This window comes from Panthera leo, chromosome E2 (assembly GCF_018350215.1).
Source record: "Panthera leo isolate Ple1 chromosome E2, P.leo_Ple1_pat1.1, whole genome shotgun sequence".
NCBI lineage: Eukaryota > Metazoa > Chordata > Mammalia > Carnivora > Felidae > Panthera > Panthera leo.
The window spans coordinates 20,202,685-20,218,151 of NC_056693.1; the positions used below are offsets into that span (position 1 = coordinate 20,202,685).

General features: G+C 48.4%; 1 protein-coding gene across 1 annotated transcript in view; it reads right to left on the reverse strand.

Annotated features, from left to right (window-relative positions):
- Positions 1-87: 87 nt before the first annotated feature.
- Positions 88-15,467, reverse strand: part of TDRD12 (tudor domain containing 12) — a 72,346-nt gene continuing 56,966 nt past the window's right edge. The window contains 8 exon segments of the mRNA XM_042919203.1: positions 88-2,109; positions 3,378-3,447; positions 3,532-3,685; positions 3,769-3,882; positions 3,971-4,031; positions 5,500-5,609; positions 12,578-12,750; positions 14,624-14,716. Of these exon segments, the coding sequence (XP_042775137.1) occupies positions 2,018-2,109; positions 3,378-3,447; positions 3,532-3,685; positions 3,769-3,882; positions 3,971-4,031; positions 5,500-5,609; positions 12,578-12,750; positions 14,624-14,716 (867 nt within the window). The 3' untranslated portion in view covers positions 88-2,017.

Here is a 15,467-nt window from a genome sequence, read left to right on the forward strand (position 1 = left end):
AACCAGAAAGGGTGATGAATAAAATTCTAGTTTGCATTTGGCACTCAGGGAAAACACTGTCTAAAAAAATGTAAAATGGCATTTCTGTGAAAACGCTGAAAGTTTATTGATATACTACAAAAAATATGAACGCCACGACTAAGTATGAGAGCAATTTTAGAAGCGTAGAGACAAAAGCACTTTCACTTCGCATTTCGGAAATCTTCCCCAAACGTGAAATCGATATGTATTAATGGAACAAAAACAACTGGTCATTGTTTACATTTCACAAGTCGGTGCCTACATCCTACAAAATGTTATCCAGGACGTCAGGTAGTACATTTCAATGTCTGAAAAAATAAGGCAAGATTGAAACCTACAGCCCTGCTCCCCCACCATTTCCCTTTGGCTGTTTGTGAACGACACGCGAGAACCAGAACCCACCCCCCTCCATTTATGCAGCTCTATTACTTGCTCTTATGGGCTACGTTTTACAAAAGAGAGTGATTATAAGCGAGCATCAACGGCGGGTGGCCAACAATCACAAGAAAAGCCAGTGCAGCTCAGGAGGCCCGGCCACCAGTCCAAAGGCTCCCCCAGTGGGAGCAAAAGTTCTATTTACAGAAACCGACACCTGCTGAGGACATTACAAAACCTTTGCCAGCAAAGACCAGGACTTCCTACTTCCTGAAGAGCCTGCACAATTTAGTGAAGAAAAAGGACAATCACCACTGTACCCCACGTGTCCACGGGGGGACTCCACTGACACCTGCCAGTCAACCCACGGGAGTCACGGCAGCAGCAAGGGTGCGCTCCCCACAGTGGGCAGGGGTCTGACCTCCATCACTGAGGCGCTGCGCGGAACAGAGGCCCCTGCCCGGCAGCGTGCTGGGGCAATGCCCGAAGCAAGGGCAGGCCACACCATGAGCAGAATGTCTTATTTTACAGATGAGGAAACTGAGAGCCAGAGCGTGATCCAAACCTACTCACGGGACAGCCTGATGACAGAGTTTACCTATCGTTCCAGAGGCGGCTTATGTACCTGGGACAAACACAAACGCGGACACCTGTGCTTTCTGATGTACACTAAGAATAAAAATCTCGGGGACAATCACGACAGTCATGTTCTGTCCCTTTTCTTTCCTGCTTCGAGGCACAGCAAAGCCGTGCGTGGGGCTCACATTCTGTTCCTTTCTAACTCTCCCAGTTGGCGCGGGCATCAGGCTCGGGGCGCCCCCACAGTCAGGTGGTGACAGGACACCTTTCTCCGGGAACCTCGCGACCCTGCAGGCCGCAGCCCCACCCCAGGATGGCATCGTGAATGTCCTGGCTCCTCACACCCAGCTGTCCTGAGGGTCACCTCCAAGACCCCACAGGTCCTTTCCAGATTCCACTAAAGACAAACCTCTGTCCCATTCGCCCAGGATTCTGCAGCCCAGGTGGTTCTTCAGAAGCAGTAGCTTTTCCTCTAGAAAGCCCTAGGTCCGGCTGGGAGTTGCCGAGGCCACCCCGCTTTTACCCTTGGTCTATCCTAGAGCTTCACTCCGAGTTTTGCTGAATCCCAACTAGCTCATGGCTGAAAGAGCTGTTAGGCAGTGCTGAGCATGACTTTGTAAGCTGGAAACCTCAATTTCTATGCAGCACACCAGGTTTTTAAGCAATGTACCAAACAGGTCTACACAAAAAAGCAAACAGACTAGCTCCAGAAAGTACAATTCATCCCCCAACATCCCCCAAATGCACACCGTGCTCCCCGTCATTCAAGGCGAGTGTTAGGACGGGTTGCGTGTGACCAGTGTGGGATGGATGGCTCAGGAGGAGGCTGGGCCCGAGTGACAGCAGTGCCCGCCCCCCTCCCCCAGAGCCCCTGCAGCCCACCTCTCGCCAATACCAATCCCAGTGCACAGGATGACACTAGGTCCTAATTTATCCTTGAGTCAAGGACAGGTTGGCCGTGATGGCTTGTTTCCTGAAATCCCAGCCACACGGTGTGTCCATCTCTGTGTGGTTCCGGCCACCCTTCTGGGTCTGACTCTGCTCATTCACTCTCGCTTCCGTCATCCTCCGATGTCCCGTCACTGCTCTCAGCCACCTCTGCCACCTTCAAGGGCAGGTTTTTACAATTCACAACTATAAGAGATATTATTGAAAACCTTTTAACTACAGGCTGATTAGCAAATCTCCCTTCCCCAGCCCCACCATTATTTTGGCCAATGTAGAAAAAAAAAAAGTCCCTTAGGTTCTAGAGCGCTGTTTTGCAACTTATTTTAATTTTTAAATTTTATTGAAATCCAAGCGTAATAATGGTTTAGAAGTAGAATCTAGTGGGGCTCCTGGGTGGCTCAGTGGGTTCAGAGTCCGACTGTGGCTCAGGTCATGATCTCGCAGCTTGTGAGTTCAAGCCCCACATTGGGCTCTGTGCTGACAGCTCAGAGCATGGAGCCTGTTTCAGATTCTGTGTCTCCCTCTCTCTCTGCCCCTCCCCTGCTCACACTCCCTCTCTCCCCCTGTCAAAAATAAACATAAAAAAAAAAATAGAATCTAGTGATTCATCACATACATATAACACCCAGTGCTCATCCCAACAAGTGCCCTCCTTAATACCCATCACCCATTTAACCCATCCCCCCGCCTACCTCCTTCCATCAACCCTGTTTGTTCTCTGTATTTAAGAGTTTTATGGTTTGCCTCCCTCTTTTTATCTTATTTTCCCTTCCCTTCCCCTATGTTCATCTGTTTTGTTTCTTAAATTCCACAAGTGAAATCATGTATTTGTCTTTCTCTATTTTGCTTAGCATAATACACTCTAGTTCCATCTATGTTATTGCAAATGGCAACGTTTCATTCTTCTTGATTGCTAAGTAATACTCCACTGTATATATATACCACGTCTTTTTACCCATTCATCGGTCAGTGGGCATTTGGGCTCTTTCCATAATTTGGCTGTTGTTAATAATGCAGCCATAAATGCTGGGGTGCCTGTGAGCCTTTGAATCGGTATTTTTGTATCCTTTGGGTAAATACCTAGTAGTGCAATTGCTGGGTTGTAGGGTAGTTCTGTTCTATTTTTAATAACTTATTTCAGATTTTCACTAAACAGTGAAGAAATAGGCAAGAAATGAACAGGTAAAACTGGCCTGCTTATAAATAAATTACTCTCCTGGGAAGATGTGCACAAGTGTTATAAGAAGGTATGTTTATAATTAAGAGCTGATGCTTCCTCAAACCAGAACATTTAGCACCAAGATCGACCACAAGGAGAAAATGAATTCCAAAGGGCTTCCTGTTAACGACCGATTCCCACCAAGGCCTCAGTCGTCAAGCCAGCGGCATGATCAGGTGCGCCCTGTGGGGTTCAGCACCTGCCCCTCCCCAGGAAGGGGTGCGCCCCATCTTACCCTTGGGGAAGGGGCTCTCCTCTTCTTCACGTTCTTCCCAGTGATCGAAATCGAAAGCCACATTAGGATTCTGTTCAACAGAAGAGGTGACGTTAAGTGAGAGAACAGGTGACGCTCGGGGTGCTGAGAGCAGCCGGGGCCAATGTGCACTCACCCTCTGTTTGAGTAAGCTGCACCAAGGCTCCTTTCTCTCCTTCGTGAGAGTGATGACAGGTTCCTCGTCTGTAATCGTGCATTTGCAGCCATCTCTTACTATGTTGGCCTGCAGCTCCATATCGGCCACGTAAAATTTCTCTCCCGCCCAGGCACTAGGTTTGCAGAAGGAGAGGTCGGTCTTCTCACGTGTTAGAAGTGATTTCTATTGTCCTTTATAAGACACACACGAACGTACCTGAAGACGACTCTATCTCTGAAATATTTACAGTTGTAATCCTTTACGTTCCTTATTCTTATCTTCAGTATGACCACGTCGTCTTTTTGGAACCATCTGATTTGTGGGTGGAAGCTAAGAGAGAAGAAGAAGACTTACACAAGCATCACTATTTACTCACAAGGCAGGAAGGGAAGACAACTCCAACGGTGGATGGACATACCTTTGCAGAGGTTCTGTGGTTTTGTTAAAGGAAGAGTCTCTCGTGTTTTCAGGTAGAGTTTCTGGGCAGAAGGTCAAATGTTCCAATAAGTTATTTATACGCAACTGTATAATCTACGTACCCATATGTACTTTTCCCACTTCCTGCAACTTTTAGCTGAGAACTGAAGAGCACAAATTCCACAGTAACTCAAGTATCCGCTTGCAAAGAACAATTAGAAAAAACGAAAACGCACAACACTTAGTAGAACTAATAAAAATGGGCTCTGACAAATACTATAAAAAAAACAATCAGGGGGCGCCTGGATGGCTCAGTCGGTTAAGGGTCCGACTTCAGCTCAGATCATGATCTCACAGTTTGTGGGTTCGAGCCCCACGTTGGGCTCTGCGGTGACAGAGCTCCAGAGCCTGCAGCCTGCTTCAGATTCTGTGTCACCCTATCTCTCTGCCCCTCCCCACTTGTGCTGTCTCTCAAAAATAAGTAAATGTTAAAAAAAAAAATTAAAAAAAAAACCAATCAGGAAAGGAAAGTTAGTCTGAAAAGGAATGGCATTATTGCAGCCACAGGATTCTCTGGGGCTACCGTGCCCTGCTGGGACCAAAGATGCCTGCCACATGGGAAGTCATCTGTAGCCAGTATACACGAGGAACCAGTGCTAAACACAACACTTTCTGAAACAATGCCATTTGAACTTCTAAGTCTAAAACACTTGAATCTTCCATCCAAAGACTTGAGCGAGAATGTTCACAGCAGCTTTAATAACAGCCTCAGTGTCTATCAATAGGTAAACAGACAAATAAGTTGTGGTATATTCGTATCATAGAATACAACTCAGCAGCAAGAAAGTATCACCACTCCTCGTGATAATCTAGATGAATCCCACAGATAGGATGCTGAGTGAGAAAGCCACAGGAGTATACACTCTGTGCTTCTAACTCAGCAAAACTGGTGGTGACAGAAGTCAGGACAATGGTTCCTGGGAAGGGTTTCAGGTGGGAAAGAGGCATGAGGGAGATTCCTGGGCTTCTGGAAATGTTCGATAGCTTCATCTGGGTGCGGTCAATGGACGTATACACACGTTAAGTAATTCTGATGAGCTGTGTACTTTATTGGATGAACGTTATTATACCTCAATTAACAAAAAGGAAAAAGTTATTTAAAAAACGTTGGGGGGGCTCCTGGGTGGCTCTTTTGGTTGCGTGTCAGACTGTTGGTTTCAGCTCAGGTCATGACGCCAGGCTCATGGGATGGAGCCCGGCACTGGGCTCTGCGCTGAGCGTGAAGCCTGCTTAAGATTCTCTCTCTCCCCCTGCCCCTGTCCCCAGCTCACACTCTCTCTTAAAAAAAAAAAAAAAAAGTCTCCCTTTTAAAAAATAAAACCATTGGAGGTTGAACTGTCAAAAATAGGAATTTAGATAACAGCAGTTTATGTCACCTTCTATATAATTCATCTAAAAGTGGATAGCCTCAACGTTGTGAAATTTCCAAGCTTTCATGATTTTAAGTCAGCCATGTTTTAAATCACCAACCATGCTTTTGGCTTTCTGGCTTTGTCTCGGAGTCAGCACCTCCTCCCGAGCCCCTGTCCTCTTGCCGCGCGCTCTGCAGACAAGCAGCATCTTCTGCTGAAGAAGGCGCCCTGGACGGAGGAGGTGAAGGTCAGCTCCGGGATGGAAAGAGAGCAGACTCTAGCCCTCTCCAGGATCCCCCCAGCAAGAGGAGGAAGGCAGGCGGCAAAGGACTGTGAGGTGCCTACTGCCACAAGTCAGACCTGCACACAGCTTAGGGCCCCTTTCTGGATGGAGGGCAGGGCCGCCAGGTCTGCTCCCTGCCGCCCACCTTGCAGCGAGCACAGAGCAGGCGATCCACAGAGACTGTTAGATAAATGCAGTAACTCATTCACCAGAGGAGTTAAAAGGGCAGGAAGTAAAAGCCATCTCTGCTCCCTGCCCTAGTCCCTCAGCCCCTTCTCCTCCCTGAGACATCCCCTTACCAGTGTGGGTCTCTGTCTAGAAACATTCTTTGGATAAATAAGCAAATATTGCCATCTGTATCTAAAACACACACACACACACACACACACACACACACACACACACCATTTAATGATATGGGATCCTATTAAATTCACTCTGCTGCCCATTATCCAATTAACTAGAGACAGATTACTCCATATCGGTACAATTTAAAACTAAAACATTTTTAAGTTGTTTACATTTTTTGAGCAGGTAACCACATCCATGCAGTTCAATACTCTGAAATAAATAAAAAGGTCTACAGTGAAAAATCTCTTTCATCCCTGTTCCCCAGCCATCCCGCTGCCTTCCTCATGGGTGACAACGTAATTCATTTTTTATGCATTGTTTTAGAGAGAATCCAAGCCTAAAGGAGCAAACCCATACTAAACTATACAAACACACATGTGTTTGCACACACACACACATCCACGGTGTGGGGAGTGTGTATGTGTCTCTCCAAGGGGACTTCTGGTTGACGCACATGAAGCCTGTGAACGGCACCCCCCAAATGGTGAAGGCACATCCGTGTTCCAACCAGCCAGGCAGGGACCCCCTCCTCGGGCCTCGTCCCCCACACCATGCAGCACCAGGCCTTCCATCACCCACCCTAATGCCACCGGGGCTCTCCTCTCCTTCACCAGACCCTCACCTGCTGGGGCTCCATCCCTCCTCATCACACACTTTCCCAGTTGTGACTCTCCTTTAAGACCAGCAGACTAGTCTTCCCAGCTGCTTTCCTGAGCTCTAGGCTTCTGCTTTTGATAACCCTAAACTTAACATGTCCCAAACCAACTCAGTATCTCCCCCTCCAGAGCTAGATGCTCTCTGGGAAGCACCCTGGAACTGTCCGCCATGCCAATACCCTCCCACCCCCAGGGCTCAGAACTACAGAACCACACTCCCTATGTCTGTCAAGCCCTATGGCTTCCAGATCTTTTACGTCCCCAAGATCTGTCCTCTTTCCCAACCTGCTGTAAGAATGGCGCCATTCGGCTCCTGAAATGGAGTCTCTCCTGGGCAGGTCCATCTGTAGAACCTAGTTCACGGTCCTCTGCACTTCTGCCTTACGTGTGTGGTCACAGGTGGGCAAGACTCCTGCACAACCACACAATCAGAGTACAGAGGGCCAAGCGGAGAACAGAGCTGGGGCTCAGGAGTTGCTGTGTTTCACAGAAGTGATCAAGCCTCGTTTTCATTAAATCTGCTAAACTCTAATGCGGTGTCTGTTTTTAGAAGAATATCTTATAAGCAAGCATGGGGCATTTTTTGCTTCCTGAAAGTGTATAGAAACTGACATGTATCCTGATCTCAGGGCACCCAATTCGTTAAGATAAAAACTACCAACCTCAGACGGTGAAGTATTTCAACCTTTGCCATGTTCTTTCAAATTCTCCTGCATTCATCAGTCAGCAGGAGTCCTCCCAGGTCACCGGCAGCCCCATGGCCGCCCCCATGGCCAGCCTCCTGTGCTCACTCCTCGGGCCTCCTGGCAGCATCTGGCAGGCTCACGGCTCCTGCTCTGAGACACCTCCTCACCTGCCGTCTGGGTGTTCGCCCTCTCAGGCCTCCTCCTACCCTGCTGCTGCTCCTTCTCAGGCTCCATTCCGGTGTCCCCATAGGCCCCTGCCTCTCAACACTGGGCCCCAGGGCTCAGCGCTCGCTCCTTCGGGCTCTCAGTACCCAGGACCTGTCAACAAGGCTCCGTGAGGCCACACACTCACTACAAATATATCCAGAAAGCAGCCACTTCTCACCACCTCCACACAGCCACCCTCACCCAAGCCAGTGTCACCCTGTCCTGAACTCCCAGCACAGCCTTCGTCCCTCACCCCAGCCTATCCTCAACACCGGTGCCAAGGATCTTTTGATTAAATCATCCCTCTGCTCAAAACCTTCTCATGGCTCTGCCTCCTTAGAGCAGGAGCCCAGTCCTTGAAACTGGCCACAAGATCATGTCCCAGGACTGCTCAGCACCTACGGTCCCCCACCCTGCCGCATTTCTGCTCTAGTCGCTGCACCTTCCTCCCTGTTCCCAGAATCACGGGATGATGGAGCCCTCTGTATGCCCTCAGGAGGACTGTCCTGGCCAGTGCCTGGGCCACTGCTCACCCTCCTCAGCCACAGCCGCCCTAACTTCCTTTCAGTGCTCATTTGCTGCCTCTCACCTGTCACCATCGATGTATCTCTGGAATCTGCTTATGGTCTATCTTGCTCTATTAAAACACAAGACGGCCCTTCATCTGTTTGCTGTATCCCCAGTAGACAATAAAAATTTACGGAATGAATTTTAAAGCTTCAAGTGGCCCAATGGTAATTCAGTTAAGAGTAATTATCTGTTAATTAGATGAACTGGAAACAAAATCAGACTGAACAAATATTCCCGTGCCTTGCCACCAGAAGACATGCAGAACAAAATGGTGGGCAAGGAAGCGCCAGCTTCCCATCTCCCCACAGAAGCCCTGAAAGCACCACCAGGTGCTGCTGGAACCAACTTTCCAGGAGCTAACACCCAAAGGTTGACAGCAACAAAGCAAACGCCCGATGAAGAAAAAGCCAGCTTCAAAACCGGAGGAAGGGCCTTTGGCATTTCAACCAGCCCTTGCCCCACCCGCCACGGTGTGGTGGTCTTGCTTTGGGCAAGCAGCAGCCCGATTCCCATCCCCACCTTAAACCAGAGGTAACAGAGCAGACTTTACTCACAGATTACTGTGTGGTCCACTCTGACCTGTCCGGTGGGGGACCTGAGGGACCAAACTTGGAACACAGACGGAAAATGGCGGGCACTGCTCAGAAAAGGAGACCACAAGCCCGCAGACGCTGAGGGGAAGGGATCAGGGACCCAGCAGACCACACACCACCTAAGGCCCAGAGGAGAAGCTGGGTGACACTAGGAAATCAGGACATTCACAACCAGCGCACTCAGGGGCAGAAAGCCACACGCATACCGAGGCAAGATGCGTGTTCAGAAACGTCCTGAGGAGACCTCAAGCCTTCACCTTGGGCTAATTTCTAGGCAAGGATTTGGAGAAAATGGGAACCTTCGTGCATCGCTGCTGGGAATGTCAAGTGGAGCAGCTGTGTGGGAAACAGTTCGGCAGTTGAAGAAAATGAACCACGGAATTACCGTATGATCCAGCAATGCCACTTCTGGGAGTATCCCAGAAAGAAGTGAAAGCAGGGACTTCAACAGAGGTTCGTACGGCCATGTTCACAGCAGCACTACTCACGACAGCCAAACGTCCACTGACAGATGAAAGGACAAACAAAATGGGGTCTATCCACACAGTGGAATATTCGTCAGCCTTCAAAAGGACGGAAATCCGGATACGTGCTGCAATGTGGGTGAGCCCTGGAAACTTCACACGCAGTGAGCTGAACCAGACACGAAAGGCCCCACGTTGCATCGTCCCATTGATACGGGGTGCCCAGAATAGGCCGAGTAACAGAAAGCAGAATGAAGGTCTCCAGGGGCCGTGGGGGCAGGGATGGGAGTTAGAGTTTCGTGGGGACAGGGTGTCCGTTCGGGGAGATGAAAACGTTCTGGAGGTGGACGGTGGTGGTGGTTATGAGCAGGGAACATTAACGTCAGGCAGGGGTCGATCAGCGACCCTCGACCCTCAGGGAGGCAGGCTGCAGCTGCGAGAGGTTGAAGAGGCGGTGGGATTTGGGGGGGCGGGGGGAAGGGAAAAAGGTATTCCAGACCTGCCTGGACTAGGTGCCAGGAGAGGAGTCTCACAGACTTTCTGATAAGGTCCCAATAAAAAGTCAGGGACAAAAATCCTCGGTGGCTCCCCAGTCGGGACCCCTCACTTTTGACAGCTCTGTACTTTCCCTCAATAAACTCTATCCCTTTGCTGTCTGTTGTTTGCAAGATCCTTTCTTCCACTGGGAAGCCAGGACCGGAGTCTCTCCAGCCCTCCTGTAACATTCCTGTGAATGTACTTCTGGACGCTTAGAAGAGCACAACAGGTTTTATGTGTATTTCACAACTTAAAAAAAAACCCGAGAAATTCTGTTATGCATATTTTAACACAATAAGAAACACATGCAATTTTGGAAATGACTGTTAATTTTTTAGACGTAATAACAACATTCTAGTCAAGTTTCTAAAAGACTTTTGTTACTTCACAGCCTAACCAACACCTGGTATTTTCTTTCCCTCACTTGGGGGGGGGGGTATGAAGTGCTATTATCACACCGTGGTTTTAATCTGCATTTCTGTGAAGACTAGGGAGTTTGGGCACCCTTTCACATATTCATTACTGAGCAATTCATTCGTTAGACGTTGTGAAGTGTCTGCTCAGGTGCTCAGTCTTCTGCCCACTTTTCCACCAGGTGGCTGCAACGTTCTTCCTGATGAGTCCATCCTTCCCCATGGGGGTGCCAGGTACTTTCGCAGTGACTTCCACAGTCTCTCATCCTCTGCCTGTGGAAGTGTAAACTGGGCCTCCCAGTCTGGGACACTACTGGGCAGCAGCTTTAACTCTGCCTCAGCAATTCCAGTTTTTCCTTTCTTTGTGTGTGTGTGTGTGTGTGTGTGTGTGTGTGTGTGTGTGTGTGTGTGTGTGAGAGAGAGAGAGAGAGAGAGAGAGAGAGAGAGAGAGAGATTGAGCCCTACGATAGGCCCTGTGCTGACAATGCGGCAGAGCCTGCTTGGGATTCTTTTTCCCTCGCTCCCTGTCCCTCCCCCACTCATGCACCTGCTCTCCCTCTCAAACATTAAAAAAAAAAAAAAAAAAAAAAAAAAAGCCCTGGGGCAACCTGGGTGGCTCAGTCAGTTAAGCATCCGACTTCAGCTCAGGTCACGATCTCCTGGTTCGTGGGTTTGAGCCCCACGTTGAGCTCTGTGCTGATAATGCAGAGCCTGGATCCTGCTTCAGATTCTGTGTCTCCCTCTCTCTCTCTCTCTCTCTGCCCCTCCCCCAATCACACTCTGTTTCTCTCAAAAAGTAAATAAACATTAAAAACAATTTTTTTAAAGCCCATCTGAAAAAAAAATCAGATTATGTCTCTAATCTTGGTTATAATAAAGACTACACCCTACAATGTCAAGCTTATCTATTTCTTCTGAAAAAAACAGGGAAAGAAAGCCCTACACTAGGAAAAGATGGAAAGCAATTACTGGTCCTTGTATTCATGAAGGAGAGGATGAATAGAAATGAAGGTGGCAACTGCCCTTAAAAAATGGATTTTTAAAAGGCGCACAGGCACAAAAATTAAACTGAAACAGTACAAAGTAACTCTCTCCTGAGGTTAAGAAAGCCAAACAAATGTGGGGATGAAGTTGTGGGACGTTGATGTTTACCAGACACACAGACTGTCCCGTTTACGTGGCGGGGTGTGTGGGCTGTGATGGAGTCTCAGAGGCAGGAAGTCAAGGAATTTTGGGTAGAGGAAAGCAACAGTCCCACAAAGTGTCGAAGAATCCAAGTTTGTTTTTTTTTTTTTTCAGGTATATTTGCATAAAAGGAAGAGAAGTGAAAACGATGCAACCCGGGCTCATTCATACAACACACACAGATTGCAAAATACCAGCCTCAAGGAGTATCACCTATACATGCACCAAAACACAGGCAGGAGGATGTGTTTTAACCACCACCAGAAGCGGCTCAGAGCGGGGAGATTCCTCCCACCAACAGCAGGCGGGGTGAACAAACTACAGTACATTCACACGATGGAATGTCATGTGGCAGTAAGATTTTACGACCTACAGCCACATGCACAACACGGATGTTTTTCACAAGCTGTGCCCAGCCCAAGAAGCCAGACCAGAGACATACTGCTTGACTTCGAACAAAGTACAAATCAGGGTAGAGCGATCCATGCTCTTCCAGGTCAGGATGGCAGCTGCCCTCGGGGAGGGGGCAGGGGGTGGCACGGACTCACGCCCTCTTTCTGATTCAGGCTTGGCTTCTGTGTTCAAAAAGCCCACCAAACTACACTTACGGTGTATATACTGTTCTGTGTGTGTGCAGTCAGGAGAAAAGATAACAAAAGCTGATTTGGCAAGAGATACAGGTAAAACGATACGTCTGGCATCTGTTTTATAATATTCCACCAAAGCAAAAATGGGCTTTGGGGTGTGGATAAAATAAGATTCCCAAGTCTGAGAAATTATCGAAGCTGAGCGATGGAAACATGGAGACTCAGTAACCTAGTCAACTTTCAAAAAAGAAAGAAAGAAAGAGAGAAAGAGAGAAAGAGAGAAAGAGAGAAAGAGAGAAAGAAAGAAAGAAAGAAAGAAAGAAAGAAAGAAAGAAAGAAAGAAAGAAAGGAAGAAAGAAAGAAAGAATCTCGAACACTTGTGAGTTATAGTCCCCAAAAGCAGCTCTTCCAAAAGGGAGACAAAAATCCACTTACAAGGGTGCCTGGTGCCTCAATCAGCTGAGCATCCGACTCTTGATTTTGGCTCATTGTGATCCCAGGGTTGTGGGATTTGAGCCCTGCGTCGGGCTCCACGCTGAGCTTGGAGCCTGCTTGGGATTCATTCTCTCTCTCTCTCTCTCTCTCCCCTCTCCCTCCCTCCCTCTCCCCTGCTCACACACACTCTGTCTCTCAAGTTAAAAAAAAAAAAAAAAAGTCCACTTACGGGGCTTGGCTTAAGCTTTCTTCACCGGGTGGTGTTTTAGCTCCTTCCTGTAACGTCTTCAGGCATTCCATATGCTCTGAGTTGTCAATGCCCATTCCCATTGACAGAATTTCAGCACGAACGTTATAATCAATGACAGAAGTTTTCAGATTTGACAGTTTTGTAACGTGCACCTTGAATCAAAGAAAAAGCACATTTGCAGGAATCACACCGTGAACTTTTAAATCAAACATGCTCTCGGTGACCCCGCGATTCACCGTGCAATGTTTGGTGCACACGGGCCTCCCTCTGCCGCATCAGAAGTCACACGTGAGATGCTTCCAGAACCTGCCCCCACACTGCAGAAGTATGGTGAGGTCTGGGGTTGGGAGGCCCAAAACGGAATCCTGGAGTAAAACCCCCAGATGAGACCAATCTATAATGCAAGGACCACACACACAACTCTTACTTTCTAACTTTCTAACTTAATTACTTGAGTATTTTCACCTCTCCTAACAAGGAGGACCCCAAGGCTCGGAGACTTTGGCGCCCAGAGAGGGGCTACGCCAAGGCCCTTAGTCCCATGTTCTGGACAGTTTCCTCCACTGGGTTTTTTCCTGCGACCAAAATACTCTCATCAATTTTAATGTGGGTAGAATATGAAGTTCTGCAACATCCTGAGTCCTGCTGACGGGAGGTGCAGACCCAGGACCGTGTGGTCCTTTCATGGCAGGGGAAGCAGCGGGAGCACTTTCCGAAGTGAACACCAAGAACACATTCCCACCTGGGAATGGCACAGGCGCCTCTTTCCACTCGACTGGGGGCCGAGCTGGGCTGGGTGGAGAAGGAAGCAGGTGTGGGGGTCTGTCTCCCCTCCACCGAGCCACGGACAGCGCTACACCTCGGAGCTGCGGGAGCAGACGCCAGGCGGGTTTTCTGTTTTAGCTTCTTCATTTTCTCAGCTATAGTTTTCACAATCAGTTAATCAAGTTTCCATATTTTTTCCTCTCCATTAAACAACCAGAATATTGACTATTACGGAAACTGAAGACCCCAAATCTTCATTTACCTAAATTGGCAACCTCTACCTTCTCTAGTGAAAATCATCTTCTCTTCTGAACCCCTAAATCTTACACCCAAGCTTCTTGTTGTAAGTGTTAAGGCTTTTCCAGTCTCATAAAAATAACTTCCAGTGGAACAGTTCTTAAGAACTGGATTCCTTTAAATCTTATCATCATGCTAATTTAAGTCCAATGGAGCAAAACTTCAAATTGAAAAGCAAGGTTCTCAGGATAGGAGTTCTTGTTCACGGACAGAAGCCAAGCGCTCCCACACAGGACCTAACACGTAAATATTAGTGCTCAATAAATATTTGCTGAAGGAATGAGGCAGAAACTGTAACCATAATTCAACCTACCTTTCAAAAAAACATTTTTTTTACATGTTTATTTATTTTTGAGAGAGACAGTGAATGGGGGATGGGGAGGAGGGGGGGACACAGAATCTGAAGCAGGCTCCAGGCTCTGAACGGTCAGCACAGAGCCCGACGCGGGGCTCAAACCCACGAACTGTGAGATCATGACCTGAGCCCAAGTCGGACGCTCAACCGAATGAGCCACCCGGGCGCCCCGAAACCTATTTTTGAAAGCCCAAGAATCCTCGACATGACCGATCTCACGTGGGGGCCACTGTCCTGATGTAGGGCCTCCCCACCAGTGGAGACAGAGGACTGTGAAACTGACTTAATAGTGTACAACCAAACCTTGAAAAAGTGGAACAGAATTATAAATATCAGAGACTGTCAGATGGAGCAAGGAGAGTTTCAAAACGCCGGTCTCCATCGTGAGTGCTGGGTTATAGCGTAAAGGATTCTCTTATACAAGAAATCTACAACCAAATTCATGACCCAAATAATATGTAAAAAACCAACTCTCCCTAACACAGAGATCCCCCAAAACCTCCATTTACTCGAGGCAAACAATTATTCAAGCCACAAATTAGAATAATATGAATAATTTCAGGGGCCCATTCAAACACAGATTTCTTTAAAGAAAAACACACACTCACCATGGGGTCGACCCACACTGTGTTTCCTAAAGCCAGTATCACTTTCGCATCATGCAATTTCCCAATGATTTTATGATGAATGTACCTAGTGATCTGAAAAAGTAAAAGAGGAAACTTATCTGAAGCTTTAAGAAAATCTCTTATCCGGTTTATGCTGTGTACTTTTGCAAAAACCTGTTCCGTGTATTTCCTTGTGCCTTCCCACCTCCCCGTGAGGGGGGTCACAGAGGCCACGGTGCCCCTCTGTGGACAAGGGTACTGAGCCGTGGGGCTCGGTAAGGACAGTGCACACGGCACTTCTGGACTCCCAAGCTGCATGTTTCCCACTGTGGCCAAGTATCCTCTCTCCTCTGTGAACAAGTCTTCAAAGTATGGATGCCCATTTCTTTGGAAGCTCAATGAGAACGAAGCGCCCTGGACTTGAGGGGCCCCGGGCTTCCGTGTACCCTTTCCCAGGCACGTGGCTGTTTTTCCCTCACGTGAGCCCACGGCAGACCAGACGTGCCTGAGTACTCTCTCAGGCACATTTTACCTCCGAGAAAGCCCACCCGCCTTGGACAGCCAGGTGAGCCCACGTGGGATCAGTCTTCCGTGCACCTTCACCTTCAGTGCCTCATCCGGTCTGCGAGGTGACATGCTAGCTATTCCTCCTGAGGGGCCCAGAGGAAATGTCCCTTCCAGACTCTCTCTCCTTGACCATCGTCCCAACCGCAGGGGAGCCACCCCGCCTGGTCAGAGAGTATCCATCACCCGGGCCCCCGGGGGCCCCACCCCCATCTGCCAGGGGGATTCGCCTGGTGCTTACACTGTTTCTTCTCGAGCTGACAGCCAATTTATTGCATAG